The sequence below is a fragment of the Neopsephotus bourkii genome, unplaced genomic scaffold, assembly GCF_033783945.1.
Source record: "Neopsephotus bourkii isolate Nb327-2 ecotype Australia unplaced genomic scaffold, CSIRO-AGI_Nbou_v1 NB_230, whole genome shotgun sequence".
Lineage (NCBI taxonomy): Eukaryota > Metazoa > Chordata > Aves > Psittaciformes > Psittacidae > Neopsephotus > Neopsephotus bourkii.
The window spans coordinates 1-21,291 of NW_026900740.1; the positions used below are offsets into that span (position 1 = coordinate 1).

Below are 21,291 nucleotides of genomic sequence, written 5' to 3' on the forward strand. Positions count from 1 at the left end.
TCGCCTCTTAGTGCTGAGTTTGCCACACAGGGTTCTCAAGGCCACGTACAGCTGCTCATAGGCTTGTGTGGTTTGCTTAACAGCAGTGTTCATCCTTTTCTTCTGCTGCTCCAGCTTTGTATGGAGCTTGAAGTAGGAGTTGTCCAAAACAGCTTTCTGGATTTGCAGGCTTTCAATCTCTTCTTGAAGCTTGTTATTTTTGGCCAGGATGGTATTGAAATGGACATTGGCCTGGGAAGAGAGATGCAAAAAGCTTGAAGCTGGTATAGGACTCAGGTTTCTGTTGAAAGACCTTGACTAGACTTAGTACAAGCAGTCTAAGAGATCTTAAGTGGGCCCTGCACTATCCTCCCCAAGACAGGGGAGGCAGCAGTAAGTCAGGCCAGTCACAACAGAGACCTGGAGCTGGCATTGTCCAAAGCAAGGTGGCTTCAGGCAGCTTGGTTTTATCACTACACAGGTGCAGACCTTCAGGCTTCTCAGCATGGCACAAGTGCTGCATTTGGGTCACAAAGTTTGAAGGAGCCTTTGAGATATTCTGGGAGCAATCAGGCCAGGACAACAGCCACGTCCTTTATGCAGATAAGGTCAGCCAAATGCGTTTGCACCATTGCCCTTTGTCCTTCCTAAAAAGTGGGTTTCACACATGGTCTCCAAAGGTCTGCAACAGCTTTGCTTACATTGTACAGACACGTCTCCAGTGTGTCGATCTGCTTCTGCAGCTGTTTGCTACGGTTCGCTTGCTTCACCTTCCTTGCTATCAGGTTTTGCATCACAACCTTTTTTTCCAGCTCTTCTATCTGCAATACAGGTTAAAAATAATAATGATCATAATAAAAGGAAAGCTTAATCTCCACCCCTGTGCTCTGGACTCTTGTCAGGACACTTAGCCAAAGAAAATACCCTCTGTTGACTTGAACTACAGCAACCATGTCATTCATGAGCTCACAGTTATAGAAACAGCTTTAATCCCAAAGGATCCCGTGCTGCACATGCAGAAACATCAACTGTAACTAGGAATGGGTTTATTTTCATGTCATGAAGGAAATGTAGCTGCCTCTGGAGGGAAAGTCAGCAGGTGTGGGACAAGGCACAGCAGCACTCTGCGTCGAGTGGAAGAGGCAATGAGGATGGGGTTTTGGTAGTCGCATTGTGCTGGCCAGACAGGGATCTGTGCAGTCCTCCCTGGGACTGAGAGGAGAAAAAAGAAAAACTTCTTCCAGAAGTGAGAAGCTGCCAGAGGAAATAAATCCAGGAGAAAAATAAAGCAGTTGGCAAACAACGAAGCAGGGAGCACGTGGGAGAGGTATGATTCAGCCAAGAGATCCCTGATTGAAAGCTAACCCTGGTGTGGAAAGCTCTGCAGCACCTATAGCAACCATAAACCATTTGAGCATGTTCCCTGATTTCTGTCAGGGGCAACTTGTTCAGAGCAGAAAGCAGCAAGGACCTGTCACTTCTGTAGCACTAGGTTTCCCTTGGCCTCAGAGCAAACCCAACCAGGCTGCCCAGAGGAGAAGTAATGGTACATCCTGCAGGTGCTGCTGCTCCTCTATTTGCCACGTCTCAGGCAGCACAACTAATGTTCCATTTTTGCCTCTTTTTCAGGAGGAAAAGTCAAGGGGAAAGCAAAGGGATGTTGCTTGACCCCAGGCAGGTGTGTGCCGTCAAAGAGGAACTGCAGAGACTAGGACAGCAAGGTTGAGGGTCAGACCTTACTTTTCCAGCCAGCACTGCTGACTTGAACAGCTCTATCCATCTGTCATTGTCATGTGTCTTTTGCCAGGAGGCAGCATTATGTTCCAAGACCTGAACTAAATGCATTTTACATTGAAGCATTTCAGCTCCAGGGCTCACTCTGTGACTCTGCTCTGCTGTACCATGCTCAGCAGGAAACAGTCCAGATGTTCTTACCTGGCTGTCCAGGACAGCTAACGCTGCTTTTCTTTCTCTAATCAGACAATCATACTGATGTCTGATCTGCAAAAGGTATTGGGCCTCTTTGCGATTTCTGTCATCCAGCATCCTATTTTTCAGGGACATGATCTGGCCTCTTGTTAGTGACACCTTTCTCTGTTCTTGAGTCAGAGATTCTATTTCTTTTCTGTAAAAACAGAACCACAAATTACATTTAGCACATCCCATCTACAACACCACAGCAGGTCTTACACCCGCCCTCCATCTCAGCACCAGGGTCCCTAGATCTCAGCACAGAGGAGCTTTCCAAGCACAATGAAGCTGAGTGAAGCTGAACTCACTCCTGGGCCAGTATTCGCTGTTTCAGGTTGGTACTGTAAGACTTCCTCTTCTCTGCTGCTATTCGAAACTGTTTCTGCAGTCTATTGATCTCAGACACAGCCATCCTTTCTGACAGCTTCACAGGCTCATCTGAAAGGTCCTGCTTCGAGGAGTGTCCTTGCCTCTGTCACACAGAGAGAGAGAGTTTGGTCACTTGAGCAAATGCAACCAGCACTTGCTGGTAGACAGTGGAGCTGGACACAGGGGAGTGGGTTAACAGCATCACCTCCAGCTCTGTGTCAGCACCAAAACCAGAGCCACATAAACCAATCCCGTAAGTGGGTCTGAGCCACTTCAGAGCAAACCCCCCCATGCTGGGGATGTGAACAAACCCAGCTTTGCCCAGGAGTGGAGCAGGAGTGCTCACATCCCCAGCTGTGGGAAGGTGACTTCTAGCTGAGAAACTGCCCAACAGGTAAGCACTGAAGCTGTGGCATTTAGATCCACCACTGCCTGTGTCCTCAGGTGTTATCTCCCGACCCTGCCTTCCCCAGCACCCAAATATCAGGCCATGGACTCATCCCCAGCAGAATCAGACCCAGCACAACCCAACACCTTGCTAGCAAAAGAAAGCCTGGCTCCCTCCCCACCGGCCACCCAGCTCACTGCACCGCAGCATTTCTTTCTGTAGGGAAGATCCCTAAGGCAGATCCAATTTAGCTTTGGTTTGTGCTTCAGTTTTTACCTTTGACTTCCTCATTTCTTCCAGCTAATTCTGCAGTCACACTGCAGGCACCTTGGGAAGGGGAAGATAGAGCCTCCACGGGGACAGGCCTGCTTTCCAAGGGGAGAAACAAAAGCTGGGTAAGGGGTTGGTTGTATGATCGTGTCCTTCGGGTGTTTTGGCACATAAGGAAACCATCACAGATGGCTGCACAATGAATAAAAGGAGAACATGTGTAGGGATGTCATCACGAAGCACGCTCCTCTTATCCAGTTTATAAGTAGGGGAAGAACAGATGGCTTGAGCTATTCCATCCCATTCAGTACCTGGGTTTCCATAGAAATCTCAGTGAGGCCAGACCCCCTGTGCCAGCAGGCAGAGTCCCCTGGGAGCATGAGCAGGGACATTGCCTCGATGCAGCCCCCATCCCTCTGCAGCACTGGGGCCAACCCCTCAGCCCTCACCCCCAAAGCTGGCCCTCCCCCTAGCCCCACTGCAGCCATCCAGGCTCCCCTGTACCCCGCAATGCTGCTCACCCTGCTGCAGGATGCTGCAGTTCCTCTCCAGCCAGGGGGCAGGACCACGATGGCAGTCAGTTATTCCCCAAGAACAGCCCTATTTCCAGTGGGAAGCACAGGAGCAGTAAGAACCCATCAGAGGGCGGGTACCGCTCTGACCCCGGTTGCCATGACAGCAACATCACACCACAATGTGGAAGTGTTCTCCACGGGAACCATCACCAAGGAGGGTGGCCAGAGGAATGCTGGGAGCCCCCATTACATGGACCAAAGGGGTTTCCATGCCCCAAAACCAGCCCTGAAGCATGTGCTCTGATATCTCCCTGGCTGTGTGTCCACAGCAAGCAGAAACCCTCATTTTACTGGTTCTTGCTTCCCTTTGAATGTTTCAATCATCCCATAAGCTGGGACTTTGAAGCCTTTTGCTCTAACTGGAAAGCAGAACCCAGGGTTTTGCTGTCAAGAGCCAAAGAGTTACCATTCCCTTTGCTTCCTTGCAACCAGCTCCCTGGACTTCATACCTAGCTGCAATCTGTTTTGCTCATGGAAAAGCAGCAATCATGACATCACTGCCACTGCCTCAGCACCCAGACACCCTGGAGATGCCTGTCATTGGGAGAACAGGCACTGCCAACGTGGGGACAGAGACAGAACCAATATAGGGAACAAACTAAGGATTCATATCCGCTTCTCTCCTTTCCTTGCACAGGGGAGCTGTGGGCTGAATCCCAAGAGCTATGATAATCCCTTCCTCATAAGCTGGAGCGTGTGCCCAGCTTCTTCCCAGGGACTCAGCAAACCCTGTGATCCCTGGAGGGCAGAAGCATGAGATAGAGCTGGAGGCTGCAGCAGGGCTGTGTTTTGTAGTCCTGGTGCTGCTTACTCAGCTGCGGGATGAAGGGGAATAGAGAAGTGCTGAAGGTGAGCAAAGGGCAGCTGTGTCCCAGTTTGCAGGGCTGCGGTGAGTTCAAGGCAATGAGCAAAATCCCCAGCCAGCACAATCACTCCTGAGGCTGCCCATCCCTGTTAGCCTGGAGACTTTGATGAGCTAACAAGCCAGCCATCAAGTTCCAGGCTAATTCACAGCCAGATGGGCTCTGAGGATGCATTTAATTGGAAATGATTTTCATGGCAAAAAGCAGAATGTGATGTTAGATAAGAAAAATCTCAACCAAGGGCAGAGCAACACTGGGAAGGCGCCAGAGCCTGAGGAACCCACAGGGGCCCAGGGAAGCTCCCAGAGTTTTTAATGCTGTTCCTGCATGATTGACAGCTCCATGGGATAGTAACAGCAACCTCTCCAGGGATGAAGTCACTCTGTCTCGGTGGCCCTGGCTGTGTCATACTGCAGGTCCCCTTGTCTCCAGTTTGCTTCTCTTCACCCTCAGCAGAAATAAGGCCAAACCTCCAGGCAGAGTAAAGGTAGAGCTGCAGCAGTGGTCATTATTTTCCTAGAAACAATGCTGCTGAATGGCTCAAAAGCCTGCTTTCCCTTGGCTTGGACTAGTCCAACCTCAAAACACAGCCCATATTATCTGTCTGTTTTGTGTTCCTTCTCCATAGACCAATTCTCAATTGTTTAGCAATGAGCAAGTCAGTAAATTAAACTATTGAGGAGGGTTCTGATTTGGTAGAGTCTCTGTCTGTCACACTCATTTATTTTACTAAAGGAGATTGTTTTCACCCAAACAATGCTCAGCTGTCAGACTTGCTCCGAGTGAGGGTGACTTCATTGTCTGGATGGACCTTTAAGCTGTGGCTGAGCAGAACAGTAATCAGAGCAGGATGAGATAGTCTGTAACATCTGAATCCAACAAATCTTTGTCTTCTGGGAAAAAACAGAAGAAAAGTGACTTTCTATGCAATTTTCACTTAACCCATCTTCCCTGATTTAACAGGTACATTTAGCACTGATTGACATGAAGAAATTATTCCGTCAGCTGAAGATCTGGGGTCCAATTAAAACTATTTGTAGTGTTTTAAGGGCAAAATTCTGAGCTCTGCAAGCAGCACAAATCCTTCCCGATTTCAGCAATGATTTCCCCATTTCACTGGATCCAGTGAAATGGTGGCGGCAGGGGACAGCCAGAACTGGGCTGACTCTGATGTAAGCTCATCTTTTGAGCATCCCATTGACGTCCAAGAAGATCTCTGGGGTAAGCCAGAGAATAAGGCCCATATTTTCATGCAAATTTAATACATTCATGTTACCTAATGCCTATTTATAACAAATCCAGAACTTAATTCTACTTAACCCGTCTTTGGTGTTTGACACATGAAATCTGTGAGTCAGAGGACTATATATGGAACTGTCAAAACTTTCTTTTTTCCCTCCTCTAGAAGCCTGGATTAAATCTTAATCAACTCCCATCAGCTCCAGCAGTAGTGCTGGGAGGTGCAGGAAGATGCTCACAACTGCTAAGGCAGTTGAGGATGGGGAAAGATCCTCTCAGACAGGAATCCAATGGCAAAACCTTATAGAAGAGGTCCCAAATTCAGGCACACACTAGGTCCACCTTTGCTGAAATGTTATCTCGTGGACCTAGAGTGATCCCTTGGCGTCATGGTCTTACCTTATCAAGACTTGGCTTGCGAATGGCCCCCCATGAGCACATCTTCTACCCAGGTTTTAGTTCTTTCCTCTGAAGAACGGCTATCTTCATATGTGCATGAACCATACCAACCTTCATGCAGTTTTGGTCCTAAAAGGATTGCAAATGCATTGAGAGTTGTAGACCTACAGCCTTTCGCAACTGGCCTGAGTTTTGCTCTGTGTGTTTGTTACAGAAAAGGTTTATTAAAATACACACCATCTAATCCTCAAAAGCTGAGCCATTCTCTCCCTGCATGATATCACTTCTCCTTGCCTGCCTGTCCTCAGCACACACCCTTCAGGGAGAAAAGGCTCTCATGCCCAGCATCTGCAACAATACTGCAAATATCTGATGCAATTTTCCTGATTTAACACTTAAAATCTCAACAAAATCAAAGCCAAATGCGCCAGAGACTCTACAAGCACGCAGCAGGACACCGTTCTCACACTGGAAGTCTACAGTGTAAAAATAACAAGTGCATATACATCATATCTATCATTAGAGATGACAAAATAGCACAAAAGTCACTGGTTTTCACCTCTAGGTATGTTTTCCCTGACAGACTGTGAGTGCAGCAGCAATGGCCTTTAGGTAGCGGGATGGGGTAGAGATGTTTCTACATATGGCTTTAAGTTTTAAGAGGAATCGGTACTAAGCAAGGAGAGGGGAGGCTGTTCACTGCCTCCTCGATTACAGCTGTAATTCCTCTTCACTCAGAGAGGAAATTGTCATCATAATTTCCTGCAGATGGGTCTCTTCTGAATTGCTGACACCAAGCAAAATGTGATTTCCAGCAGGGAACCGACTCTGTGGCGTTACTTGGTGGTTTTTAATGGGTCATTTTAGGAGCAAGCTCCCCAGGGCTTGACTTTGGGAAAGTAAAACTCTTTTCCACTGCAGGCTCAGCCCCTCCAGCAGGGCCTAATGACATGGATTTGCTTCATCTGTCTATGCTAACTTCACCTGCAGCAGGTACACCGTGCTAAATTACTGCTCAAAGGCTGCAGCCGCGGGGTTTGGGAAAACACAGAAGCCAAATAGCTGAGGACATGCTGAAAGCAAGAAAAGAACTCACAACATTTCACTGGCCTGAGGTCAAACCTGGCATGCAGCAAACACTCATCTGCTGCAGGAGGGACAACTTTAGCTAGAGTAAGAGAAGAGAACAGAGGACTCAAGGACAGAGCTATCGCAGAAGCTGCTGTCACACAGGGTCTTGCCTGACTGGGACGGGATTCTCTGTGTAGGTAATATGGGGGTTTGCTTGTGATTTAGGCAAAGCCTCACAAAGTAACACTGAGCAGGGCTGCTGATCCCCCAGCAGGTTTGGAGGGATGCAGCCATTTTACAGCATAAAACCCAATTAGGAGGTTGGGTTTTTGTTTAGGGGTGGGATGTGCAAAGCAATAGCTCTGAAAGTCTGGCAGGACACTTGGCTATTCCAAGTACAAGCCGAGCTAATAAATTCCCACCGTGACCTCCCAGATCCCATTCTTCCCCAGGAATGTCTGTTGGCAAATCTAGATGCTGTGCTGGAAATGGTCTGTGCCAGATGTAGATGGAGAGCACTGGGAGGAGAGGTGAGAGGGTGGCTTGTGGCTAGGAAAGCAGGACATCATGGGGGGAATTGGGAAGGAAAATTCCGTCCCCACAAAATGCAAACAGCTTTGTGTCAGCTCTGGGCAGAGCTGGGCAGCACAGGAGAGCACAGCAGGTACAGCCTGGTTTAGAAGAGCTATTTCCAATTAATCATTCCTGATTACCGTCCCGTGCAATGCTCTTGATCAGGACTAAGAATACCTTACTAGTTGAACTCACTCTGCAAGTGGCTTAAGGCAACTGAGGATTTGCCTATATAAGATCACTCAGGGAAACTATTTTGGATTAACATTTAAAGGCAATTAATTAAACTGCTGCACGGATGTTCTGCACCATCTGCATTCAGGTTATCTTTTACTTTTCTTTTCCAAACCAAATGAAGGCCACTTGATCGCTGGGTTGGGCACAGGAGGAAAGAACCCTGGGGGAGCCCACAAGCCCCAAGGAAAGCAAGAAAACTGAAACAAATATGCCTGGAGGAATTGGACCCGAGGTGCAGCCCAGTGTGCTGTTGATATGGACAGCCCCAGGCCTTTCTGTCTCTTCACTTTTGGCTTTATGGGAGAAGCTTGGGCACGCTGGGGTGTCCTCTTCCCACAGCAATTGTAGCAGTGGGCAAGAAACTGGGTGCACCAGCTGCTCTCCTTCTGGGTTAGTGATGTTAATGCCTGATTAAGTAGGTGATGGTATGAGACAGTAAACTGCATGGCCAAACACAGCCAAACAAGGTGGATAAACAGGGTTTTCCTGCTCAAGCATCAGCCAGAGCAGAAAGCCATAGACCCAGCAGCGAGCAGGGCCATGGGACAAGGCAGAGCAGGGCTCCTTCAGCACAAGCCTCCCTGGAGAAGAGTCAGCCCATCAAAGCCACTTGCAGACTGCTTTGATTTAGGACGTGTCTCCTTGTAATGAGCCTGTCTTGGCCCTGCCATTTTTCTGAGGCAGAGTTTCAGACCAGCTCATGCCGAGAATAGCCACGTTCCCAGGCTGCCGCCAGCACCGCAGCCCTTCTCTGGAGAAGGAACAGATTGTTCTGAACAGCCTGGTCCATTTGCCATTTCTAGGAGCTGGCTGGATTTGCTGTTTATTGCCATTCACTCAGCAACTATCTTTTGCAAGATTGCAGCTATCAGTTGAGTCCCTCCCGTTAAGCGTTGCCTCATGCCCCTTGCTGTGGGTCCAAGGCTTTATGAGGGACATCAGCTGATTTTTGTTGTTACTCAAGAGTTGATTTAAATTAAAGCTTTAGAAAAGAAAATCCCAAAGGTTTGGGCTGCATATTTCTCTTAGTGTAAATCTGAAGCAACTCCCAAGGAAATGCAGAGGTGACACTAATGAAACTCGGGTTATAATGAGTCCTCCTGGGTGTTTGCTCCATGTGTTAGCACACATTTCTAGGACTAGTTCAAAAGGAAGCTGCTCAGCTCAGAAATGGGTTAGAAGAGAAAGCCTCTTTCTAACCCTGCTGCTGACAGTGATTTGCAATGGGTTCGGTGTGCAGGAATGGTCATTCCCACTGGCTAAAAGCATCGTTCTCCCACTAGCCATGAACAGTCCCTGCCTTTCCCAGTCCCTGCTTTTCCCAGTCCCTGTTGGTACCTCCCCTGGGATACCAGCACTGGGCTGGCCAGGCAGAGGGATGCAGGGATGCAGCCATCCCCTGCCTGCTCACTGCTCAGAGGGAGGAAAGGAGCTTCGCCAGTTGCTTGGCAACTCCCCTGCATATCTCCACCCTGTCAGAAAACATTTTTTCCAGCCATTCAATGGGTTTCTCAGGAGCAGGATCAGGCCTGGCTGATCAGGTGGTGTTAAGAGACCACACATTGTACCTGGAGGGGCTGCACACTCTCTTTGGTCAGGTCCTGGCCGAAAGCATGGGCTGTAAGACACAGCTCCCAGTGCGCACTGCACAGCAGGGAGGGCTGTAAGGAGGATGACAAGGCTTCCTGGGGCTCTTACATCCCCATATCAGCCTCTGCTCAGGGACCATGATGCTCTATATCATCCTTGTGCTAGCAAAAGACAGGGAAGGGAGCAGTCTCCCCTTCTCCCATTTGCAGGCAACCCATGGATAGGATATGGAGTTTGGAGGGAGAATGAGTGGCTGATGTGAATCCAGGTGAGCTGCTCCCTGCACCCTTCATTAGCTGCCCCTTGTTCTCTCTAGACTGAGAGAGAAGCTGAGGTAGGCTGATCCTACCTTAGTCTTTGTGTCTCTCCATCACTATGGAGCAAGACTGTGGCAGCACAATTCCCTGCTCATCCCAGCCAGGCTTTCCTCTGACATCCCATGCTTCAGCTGTCCTTGAGTCTGCACCTGGCTTCTTTAAGCCCCCAAACTGAGTAGTCAAACCAGACCTGAAAACCCATCTAGCTCTTCTATGACTGCAGTCTTCAATCTGTGTGCAGAGAGGAAGGAGAAGGAAGACCAGCCAGGTTGCATCCTTTGAGCAAAGCTGGGGCCATGCTGAGCTTGGTGGTGAAAATACAGCTGAAGAGGAAAAGGGCAGGAGTTAAGGAACCACAAAACAGCCCCAAATCACTGCCAAGCAGGCTGGATCCCAACACATACAGCATCCCTCTGCATTTCTACTTTGCTCTGCTCCTGTTTGCATTTCGCACAGGAGATGCTCCTGGCTTTGTCACCTGCCCAGTTTGTGTAGGAGCTGATCCTTCTGCCTAGAGCTAATGAAGGGGGGAATTTCCTCAAGGAAAACAGAATGGTCTCGGCTTGAAAAGGCTATTTTCCTCTGGATTTGTTGGTTAGGAACAGAGGCTGGAATTTTCCTCTCGGCTATGCTGACACAACCCCTTCTCCAGCGTGGGAGGAGAATTTGGCCTGCTGGTATCTTATGCCAAGTTTAGATCGGGATAATGATATACTGTTCAGATTTCTATAGATTCTCAGGTCACTTTGCAAACACGAATTAATCTTGACAATGCAGCTGCAAGGAAATGGAGGTTTTATTGTTTCTCATTTGAAGAGGGGGAAGCTGAGACACGGGCAGTACATGCTCTTTGCAAGGTTGGAGAGAAAACAAGTGCTGGGAGCAAACCCAGGGTCCCGAAATCCTTTCCGCTTCTTGCGGTGCTGCAGAGCACTCCTTCCCACACAAACCTGTTCTGGAGCATGGTTTTACACCAGCCCAAAACGTAACTCTCTTTTATATTTAGCTCCCAGGTTCTGTAAAGGCACGTTATATAACAGACCTCAAGCATGGCATTTTGTAATTTACCAGCTCAACTTGTGCTGCTTCTATAATCCCACCGGTGCAGTGTATGCCCTGGCTCAGCACAGAGCCCGCTCCCGTCTTCCTTCTGAGCTGGCAAAACACCCCACTCTGCACTCAGCTGCAGGTTTAAAACCCTGTGATATGCCATCCCCCTGGCCCCAGGCTTCCATGCCGTCTCTCTCAAGCAATTAGTGCTGTTGTCAGCTTCCATTTTCATTGTCAAGTTTGTTGTTCCTCCAAGAGGAGGATGGGAGGTAGCTGGATGTGCTGCTCTCAGAGGGCCAGCGGGAAATCTTCTTTCGGGTTGCCAAACGATCCCACAGGCTCTGAAATCCCCAGGGAGAGGTGGGGGCACCCAGAGCTCTGCAGGGATTCGCAGCCATCCCTCCGGCAAAAATTGTTGTTCCCAAAGCTGGGGTGAGTGACGGAACAGGCAGTCAGCACCATGCTGGGATAGCTCTGCTGCCATGCAGTCCCTGTATCCCTGCTGCTCCCATCCTCAGGCAGTGGACCCCATGGGTCAGAAATGGGGCCTTTATGGCCTGGGATGCACCCCCAGGGAGAAGAAACCCAACCCTGAAGCTCCAGAAGCCACTCGGTGTCTTTGATGCTCAGCGCTCCCGACAGCCTGTCTGGTTCTCTCCAGCACAAGAGCCTGACACTTTGGGAAGGTCCTGCATTACCACACACACTTGTCCCCACACGTGTCCTCTTCCTCTGACTGACGCTGAGTTAAGCACAGACCCACTGGAGCGGGAAGAACACATTGCCTAATGGTGAGAGCTCAGCTTGCTCCTGCCTGCAGCAAACTGGTGCTGCTGAGCTTGGGACAGAGATTTCCCAGCAGCTCCTCTGCTCCAACAGCGAGCATTTTCTCACATAGTGGGTCCTGTCAGGGGATACAGGTCTGCTCCAACACAAAGCAGGGCAAGGAAACATCAAACCACAACCACATTGCTCCCTTCTAGCACTGCAGCACAAGCCCAGCGTGCCAGTAGCCTGCTGGGGAGGCTGTGGAGATGCACTGCAGGTTAAACACCGTTGCAGGGTTGACACCTCCAAGGTGAGCTGAAGCTGGCAGGACAAACACAATTGACAACATTTCTGGCTTAAATCCTTGCCTGCAGGCAGAGGCAAGAAGCCACAGGAGGAATTATTTGCTGAAGAGCAGCAAAGGAGGGCACTCTGGCTCACTGTGAGTGCTGCAGCCCCTGGCCCCTCTGGTGCCATGAGCCAGCAGAGCCTCGGGGGACAGAGAGATAGACAGCCCTGCTGTGCTCATCTCCAGACCAGGAAAACAGGGCTGATCTCTCACCTCTTTCAGATGAGCCAAGCAATAATATGGAATGGCCTTAAATCCTGCCATGTGCCTTTTCAATGCATTATTTCTAATATAAACTGGAGCTACCTGGAAGTTTTGCCATAAGCTGATGTGCCTGGTGCCGATGAGATACCTCATCCTGCTGCTCCCTTCCTTTTCCCTCCAAAAGCTGTGCACTTAACTTCCAGATTATTGTAACCTTCAACATCTGCAATAAACAGACAAAACTTGATGTGTGACTCAGAAAGGGACAAGGAAATGACCAGAAACTTCAAATCCTGAGCTGAAAATACTGCTTTACTAAAAATACATGTCCAGCCCATTTCAGTGCATGAGACTGTCTCCACCCTGGGAGGTGAGGTTCAGTCACATCACTGAACATCGTCGTCAAACAAGTGAAACAGAAGAGCATTAATTAATCAAGCAGTTGATGGCCCAGCATTTAAAAGCTGTGCTTGGGAGAACCTGGGATCAGCAAGCAGAGGATTTAAAGCATCTTTTCGCACTCCCAGCGGGAGCCAGGGACATCCCACATCCAGAGCAGGGTCAGTAAAAGCACAGGGATGCGTGGTCATCCTGCCTGGGCATATATGACAATTTCCATATTAATTACAGCACAATAAAAAACACCAAACAAAAATGAGCTTGTCCACATAGCCAAGCTCTGAGCACATGAGGACTGGTCACCTATTGTGGTGACCTGCACCCCTGGAATTCCCAGTCCCTCCTTGCTCCTTCATGTTCAGGCCTGTGGAATTCAGCAGCAATCCCACAGTTTCACCAACTGACTTACATCTCTTTGGACTTTATTTCATCCCCATTCCCCACTTTCTCATGGAAACGTTACGCTGGGTCAAGATGCTGTGGCTCCTGGAGCATTTCTGGCATCGCCTGCTGGATGAGATGGGGCAGGTCACTTCACTAACCGGGGCTGGGAAGAGACTGCACACTTGATAGTAAGTAAATGCATTGTAAAAATAAGTGCAATCTTGATAAAAATAATCAAATTAATTAATTAAAATATACTGCAGTCAAGCAATATAACACTGCAGCAAAGAGCTGATGACTTGTACCACCTCCTCCTCCACAGATGGCAGCAGGGACTGAAGCACACCATCATGGTATAAAGGGCACCAGGAAGCATGGCTCATGAGGGAGAACACCCAGGTCTGGAAAACATCATCTGAGAAACCAAAATTTAAGAGGGTGCAGGAAGAAAGAAAACAGAGGCAATGGTGGCTGCTTGCCTTGTTCTAACCTGTTGCACATGCTTACACTGCCGTTAAAATACAGAGAAAGCTTCTGTTAACCTGGGTTGAAAGAGCAGTGAAGACCAAGCATGACCCAACGTCATGGCTGTGAAGGCATCTCATCAGCTGGGTAGGCTCCGCAGCAGTCTTTTGGGGATCTCTGAGCCACCCCAGTGCTCCTATACAGACCCAAACATCAAGCAGATCTCAGGGGTCAGCCCACAGCTTGTGTTCCCCCTGGGTATGTCCTCAGCAGCTGCCCCCAGCACGTGCTGTGGCTTTACTTCCTCATCAGGGGAAGGGCAGTGACCTTGCACCACTTATGTCTCATGTGTGCCAAGTCACAACTATAAAAGGGAAAAAAGTTCAGATGAAAAATACAGCTCACCTTTTTATAGAAGAATATGGGATCTGTTACATTCCAGCTGAAACCCTTCCAAAAGGCCAGGTGGGACTTTTTCTATATATATCTAAATAAAACCATTTATTTCAACAAAAGAGGGCTCTGGCAACTATCCCATGCCAAGACATTTAATTGAAGCCACACAAAAGGCAGTTGGTCTCACCAGCAACTGCACTTCTATGGCCTCCAGAAAGCCTGACGCACAAATTCACAACCAAGGATGGATGTCAGCTGTCAGGTCTCTAAGGCTCTGCAGTGACCTACATGCTACCAAGAAGGAAAGATACCCAACACTTGCTTGAGGTTGCACTGGGAGAGTAGCAAAGGTAGCACAGCTCAGCAGAGGGGGGTCACTGAGCCAGGAGATAGGGTGAAGCATCCCCCATACACTGCCCAGAGAGAACCTCCTTTCCTGGGAATCTTGTGATGTAAATCCATTGGTGCATGGAATTACCCAGGAGCAGCCATCTCTTCCTCACCCCGTGCTGGAAGAATTAAATGAGAGTGTTGGGAGGTGCCATGAGAAGGTTTGGTCTGATTCACACCAGCAGAGCCTTGTGCGGGGTGTCCACTCCAACTTCAGTGTGACTCCTGTCACCGAGTGCATCTTTGCTTGTGCCAGCTTGGTGGCAATGGGCTGCGGTGGGATTTCTCACAGTGGCTGGCCAGGAGTCCTGCCTGATGGGAGTCTGGATGGCAACATGAGGCCAATCCCTCTGCTGCAGCTGGATCCAACATGACAATGCTCAAGGCTTGAGCTGAAAGGACCAGCACAGTCCTCTCTGCTTCATAACACGTGTTCCCTTTTCATATGTGCCACGCTGTCCAAAGTAACATCCACTCAAGCTTCACTCTCTGCCCATAGTTTGTTTGCACTCCTCTCCCTTTACCACAAAGCACATTAATTTCTGCAACCCCCTCTATAATAAACCCAAACCAACCAAACTCAGTGGCTAACATCCCCTGGAAGGGAATGGGAGGGCAGGAACAAGATGTAATGATATATTTGAACCCTAAATGCAGCCTTGAATAATCAAAGCTGTTCTGGCTGCGGGGTGAATGCTTCTTCTAATAGTTTATTTTCGTTGTAAATGTAAGAAACAGACTGCCCATGCCCACATCCTCTTGGAGGCAGAAGTTTAACATCAGCACCCATGTCCAGCTGGCTGACCGAGAGCTGATGCAATGCTGAAGTCTCACCCAATCCCAGTCTCGCACTGGGCTGAATCTCACCCGCTGTTCAAACATGTGCAGGGTGTTTGTTCTTACTGCAAACAAGGCTTCTGTTTTTAAAGGGCAGAAAAAATCATGTGAAGTAAAACACAGAGCGAAAGAAGGAGAAAACCAAGCTCCTGGAGAAAGCAGAGACTGGAACAAAAGTGGCAAGTTTCCAAGGCTCCCTGTTCTCCATAGATTAACGTTTCCAACTCTCCTGCCTCACCTGCCTCCTGACAGCATACGTGCATATGGAAGCATTTACGTAAAAGCCCAATTTATTGGCTAAACCCCACTATTGTGTACGTTATCATTCACAGCTCTCAGATTTATCAGCACACTGAAACCAAAACACTTGTGATTTATCCCCAAAGACACCTGCCTGGAGACCAGCGTGGGAGAGAGCCTGGCTTCACCACTTTGGCTCCATGTGCTGTGAGCCAGAGATGGGATTGCAGATACCAAGGTCATGTTTGCTTTAAACCAGCTCACAGCAGCACCCAAAGCACTGTGGGTCTGTGGTGAGCCTTGTCCACACCATGATCTCTCCAAGGGTGCCAGAGGCTTTGCACAGACAAAGCTGCCCATGACATGGAGGAGAAACCATCCCAGAAGAAAGATATTTCAGGGAAAGCATCCTCTGGATGCAGGTGCAGGTCTGTTGAGCCGAGAATTCAGCTCAGTGCGACTCAGGCTGAGGATTTCAGATGAGTTAAACCCATTTCATACCCACTCCCTCAACCGGATAATTACCATCAATTATACAGGCTTGAACTCTGGCCATACTCTCCCAGGGAGCTGGGAGATGCTGCTCTTTTAAGAAGCTGCCTGCCCAGGGGAGCCAGCACAGGACCACACCTGCTGGGACCAGACCTCATCCTCCACATCAAGCCTGGTCCCGAGGGATGCTCACGGCAGAGTATGCCCTAGAGCATCACAGTGTCATACACAAGCTGTGCAGACAAATCAGAAGGGAATCCAGGGATCAAAGGTGATTCCAGCCACAGATTCCTCCAAATCCTTTTGTACGGATTTTGACGCAACATTATATAAGAGCAGCCCAGCTCCTGAAAATGTGCCAGGCTCATGAGCAGCGAAGAGGAGGTGAGAATAGAAACAAATAAATAAGCACACGTGGCAGCTACCTCCACAGTGGACCATGCTTTCAAATGCTGCCTGTGAGCAGAAACTCCAAGTGTCCAAGAACCAGCAGTGGGATTGTTCTCGATTTTTCGGAGTGTAAAGGAAAAACAAAACATGAACCAACAAAGCCACTGCCCTCTGATCATTTGTTGCATGTCCCAGACTTTGGGAAGCCTGCAGACACTTGCAGTTGGGATTTCCCATGTATTTAATCTGCATTTCAGAATCCCCAGTGGAATTAGGGAACCCCAGGCTGTGTGGAAGATCTCTTTCTTGCTCCTGCATCTTGTGTTAAGTGATGTGTCTCCCACTGGGGTCTGCAAAACACACCAGCCCTTTGACCAACAGCAAATCAACAGACTTTCATCTTATTTCCACATTCCAACTCCCCTGACAACTCTCCTGGTCCTCCTTTTTCATCTGTTTTAATTAGAGAAACAGCTCATCCACGAAGCAGAGTCATGCTGGGGTAAAATCAGAGGAAGCAAAGGCACCCGTGTCCCAGGCTGCTAATGTGCTTTTCTGGCCAATGCAATGAGGAACACCCACACAGTGCTTTCTTCAAGCCACGTGAAGCTGAAGCAACACAAAAAGTCCCACTTAATCTTTCCGAGAAACAGTTGTCTCTTCTTGTCAGGTGTGCTCCACACCATGGAACAACCCACATCCCTCTGTAACCACATCCAGGCAGACAAAGGTGAAAGCCACCCTGCTCCCCAGCGCCTCTCCCCTCGCACAGCCTCTCCCCACCGTAAATCAGCTGAGGAAGGGCTTAAAATGCAGTTTTCCCCTTTCCCTATCCATGAACAGCTCAGCTGAACGTTGCTGGAGTGGATTGACTCTTGACCAAAGACAAGAAGACGGGAGCTCCTCTTCTTCCCAAAGCAGCATCAACTGCTTTGATGATTCACCACGGCTGTTCTCCACCTAAAGTAGGACAAAGCTTACTTTAGCACCATTTATCCTCTCTTTCTAAGTGGCAATGGATGCTCCTGTGTGGATAGGACACATCAAAATGTCTCATGTACCTGGTCTAGCTTTAAAAGTTGGATTAGTATAAGAAATAAGAAATCCACCAAGGGGGTGGAATGTGCTCTGTTTTCTTAATCCAAATGGTTACAGCAGGAAAAATCCTACTGTGGCCACTTCTGTATTAGAAAAAAAAAAGTGACTTATGACTTTTATTGGTAGTATTTTTGTCAGTATGAACCTTCCAAAACTCCCCAATAGACCATGTTTTCATTCAAAACCACCTTTCATCAGAAACCCATGAAGTACATCTTTAAAAAAAAACCCAAAGGAAGTAGTAGAAAGGGAGGAATGGCAAATCACATTTCCCACAAATCACATCAAAACAGCCTGTCTCGAAATTTTCTGAGCAAAATCTTTTCACATCTTTTATCAAAAATGTGATTTGAACAAACTTGAGATGGACTCGTCAGTGCTGTTGACAGCTTCTGTTGGCGAGAGATTGTAGACAGACACCAGCTCCTGAGACTGCGAAATGGTTTGCGTGGAAATCAAGGTGTGCAGATACACCAGTGAGAAGAGTGTCTCCAAAGGGAATCCTGCTGCTGGCTATCTGGGATAAGGCTTCGTTTGGCTTCTGTACATGGTTTGAGGTGAAGCCAGAGGCTCAGGAGCAGCAACCAGCACCGAGCTCCTCACCACATCCCACATGGAGCAGCCGCCTGCCTGCAGTTTGCAGGGTTTGATGCTGGAGGGAGATCACTGCTCTGCATGTTTTGTAAATAAAATATGACACTAAGAAAACACCTGCCTGTGCGTCATCAGCTCCCTTCCAAGCAGGACACAGACCCCTCCATCTCCACATCGACCTCATGGCATGTTCCAGCTGCTCTTCTTTTGTCTGACAAATCAGCACTGTCTACCCCAAATCTCTGCAGCATCTGTAATCTGAGGGTCAGCAAAACATTTTACACATCAGAAGCAAGAAGGATGGAAAAAGAACCCTTTATCTTGATTGTAACACAAGGAAAATCTGGATGCAAACAGTAAGAGTTATGAAAACATTGAAATCGTGGCTGTGTATTGAGCTAGGAAAAATAACATTTGACCCACAAGTCACCCGCTCTTGTTTTTGCTATGCTTGAACAGGCTGTGTAGATCTTTGTTTGAAATGTACACAAACACATTGGATTTCATGGACTTAGCAAATATGTAATCTAAGAGAAGGGGAAGTGTGGGTGACTCGCATTTCTTAGGATCCACCTACATACAGGGATAAAATAAGGGGGTTTATTATTATCTGCATATATACAAATACATGTGTATATAGTGTACATACATATTATTTTATACACATGGTTTATGTATGTGAGTATATATTATGCATATATATGTACAAAACGATAATGTATGTAGGTGGGTATCTTTAAACATAGATTATGAACAGCCATACAATAAACCAAGTGGCATGCACATGAGATAGGGAGGACAAATCAGTGGGGAAAGATATTTTACATGGAGGTTTCCAAGGAACGTTACCAAAGCAGTGATTTATTTGTGGAATTTCAGGGAGGGGAAGGAGGAAAAGACACAAAGGTCTCAGAGCTGCGAGTGAGATAAACCGTACATCATCCTGTATGTAGCAAAGTGGAATGCAAATTGTAGACAAATAAAAAGAAAGGGGGGGGGAATATAGGAAGCACAGCTTCAAGATTACAGAATGCTTTAAGCTGTGTACAGGGTTTAAGGACAAAGGGATTTCCCTGATTGTTCCCCCTCTAGAAATAACTCATTGTTATGAGCAACACCGGAGAACAAAATAGTCTTGCACATTGGCCTGGGAATTCACATTAAAACATAGTGGATTCAATCCATATTGTTATGTTTTACCAAATCAGCCTCAGATTGTGGCTTCAGTTACTTGTTTGGGACTTTTATTATCAATTACATGAGGAATAAAATTATCCACAGTGAGAACAATCAACCATTGGAATAATCTCCCCAGGGAAGTGATGGAGTCCCCAGCGTTGAACACTTTAAATATTCAGCTGTACAGGGTACTGGAACATCGTGTCGACTGTGATTTTGCCAAGAAAGGTTGGACCAGATGAATCTTGAGGTCCTTTCCAATCTGGTACTATGAGTCTATGAGTCTATATTTATAACACCTTGGCTGGGTCCCCTTTCTAATCAGAGAAGCTGGTGCGAGGCGAGGTTTGTTATTTCCAGCAGAGAAAATACAGGTTATTAAAAGATAATTTTGGGGTGGCATTTTAATATTTCTGGCTCATCACAGAGGTTGCTGCTGTAGAGTCCTTATTTTTTATACCCACTCAGCAAAAGCCTACATGTGACAGACTTTGTGCAGAAAACCACAGCCTCCTCCAACCAGGACACCAAGTACTGGCTGTCACTGTGGAAGCACGGTGGTGATGGAGGTGATGATGGGGCCTTGACAGATTTGCCTTTATCTGTCACTTCTCCCCTTCCCTCATGGCTGCGCCTCCTTTAACAAGAATTGACGGTGCTTTGGACCTTGATATGGTTCAGCGAGTGAGATATTCTCTGCCCTCAACAGTGTTGTTGGAAGAGCCAGACCCTTCTTTCTAGAAGCAGGGATGTACTTGGGAATTCACTGGAAATTGAATTCCCATTTTGCACCCTGGAAGATGCTAAGCCCTCACTTCCGCCCCATTTCCCAGAGCATTAACAGGAGTGAAAAGGACTCAGCACCCCACTAAACCTGTCCCTGGAGAAGGGATAACAGCTGAAGGATAAGACGAAGATCCTTCCAGAAAGGCCAAGGTGGTTCCTCTGGAAACACAGGACACATTTCCCTTTCTAAATAATGCAGCTAAGCCCAAGAGAACAACTTGCCCTGCAGAATTAGAGAGGATTTGAAGGAGAAAGCAAGCATTTGGTGCGAAAGAGCTGGGGGGGGGGGGAACTCCCCAGGAAGGTGCAGCACAAAAATAGATGTAAATCTGCCAAGGCTGTCACGTTGAAGTAAATCTGAAGTAACTCTATTGTCTTCAACAGGGTTACTTCGGGCTTACCCCAGTGTGACTGAGATTAGCATATTGGCTTGGGCGTGCTCGTCGTGATAAGGGGAGGCGAGCGTTGAAGCTGGGTTTCAGGTAAAATCGGTGTCCTCTTATCGCCTTCCTCCCGCGCTGAGACGGCGAGGCCTTCACTTTATCACCCCTCCTGAACTCAATCTCTGCTCTGGCCCCACCACGCCAATAACTGGTATGGATATTGGATAGCAGCTGGAATCGACGCAGGGAAGGGAGGAGGCTGACCCAGCCAAGCCCCGGCAAATTAAAGGAGTAAAGAAAGCAATTAAACGATATTCAACCAGAGGCAAGCCAAACAGCAGGGAAGGCCCGCACAGCCCATCTCCCTTGTCAATGCAATCCCGTTTATGAGCAGAACTTCATTGTAAGTGCCTGTCCTAAGCTGTAGCTACACATAGAATAAAATAGCAAAGCGTGAAGTAAAATTGCAAGATGCTCTTGAAAGAGTGGGCTAATTTCTCCATCCATAGGGATTTCAATGCTCTGTATGTTTGTTACTCCAAGTATCTGCAGAGCAAAAGCCACATATCTGAACTTGCTCAAGCCACGGAAGCTCCCATGCGGGGCACAGCAGTTGCAAGCATGATTTTGGTGCTGTTTATCCCGGTTTAGGGCTAAGGAAGTGGTTGCTCCTCTGAAGGGAGCGCACCCCTCACACCAAGCCACTGCCACATGAGTTGAGGAAACGTTACCCTGGAGCAGACACAATGGGGAGACAGCGCTCACAGAAGCCCAGCCGCCACCGGCTGGCACCAAAGGGCCTCCCTATCCACTCCATAGCCGGGTCCCGATGCACCAAACCCCGTAAGAGCCCGAACACCTGCACACGGCAGCGCTGCACTATTTCACATCCCGTGAGCGGAAGGATTCCGTGAGGGCGGGACGCGTCACGATACGTGACCCCGCCCCCCTCTTCCCGCCCGGCCTATAAAGGGTTTCCGGTGAGCCGCGTCGCGCGCGTAGTATCCATGCGCCGGCCGAGCTCGCTGAGGAGGCGGCCGCCATTT

The 21,291-nt window shown here is 48.3% G+C and overlaps 1 protein-coding gene and 1 long non-coding RNA gene across 3 annotated transcripts; both read right to left on the reverse strand.

The window, feature by feature from the left end:
* Positions 1–3: 3 nt before the first annotated feature.
* CCDC63 (coiled-coil domain containing 63) lies at positions 4–4,044 on the reverse strand (the record flags this gene model as incomplete). Its single annotated transcript, XM_061344499.1, has 6 exons — positions 3,499–4,044; positions 2,984–3,288; positions 2,259–2,422; positions 1,915–2,104; positions 681–800; positions 4–231 (listed from the first exon to the last, which is right to left on the reverse strand). Coding segments are annotated over exons 2-6 (717 nt in total), but the record flags the coding sequence as incomplete, so codon positions are not given.
* Positions 4,045–5,116: 1,072 nt separating this feature from the next.
* Positions 5,117–21,109, reverse strand: LOC133207532 (uncharacterized). Of its 2 annotated transcripts, XR_009724066.1 has the most exons (4): positions 20,977–21,109; positions 18,015–18,148; positions 9,874–10,164; positions 5,117–5,308 (listed from the first exon to the last, which is right to left on the reverse strand). It is a non-coding gene; the product is annotated as an uncharacterized LOC133207532 (long non-coding RNA). The 2 variants fall into 2 exon arrangements; XR_009724067.1 differs by lacking the exons at positions 5,117–5,308; positions 9,874–10,164 and adding an exon at positions 13,260–13,824.
* Between the last annotated feature and the right edge of the window lie 182 nt (positions 21,110–21,291).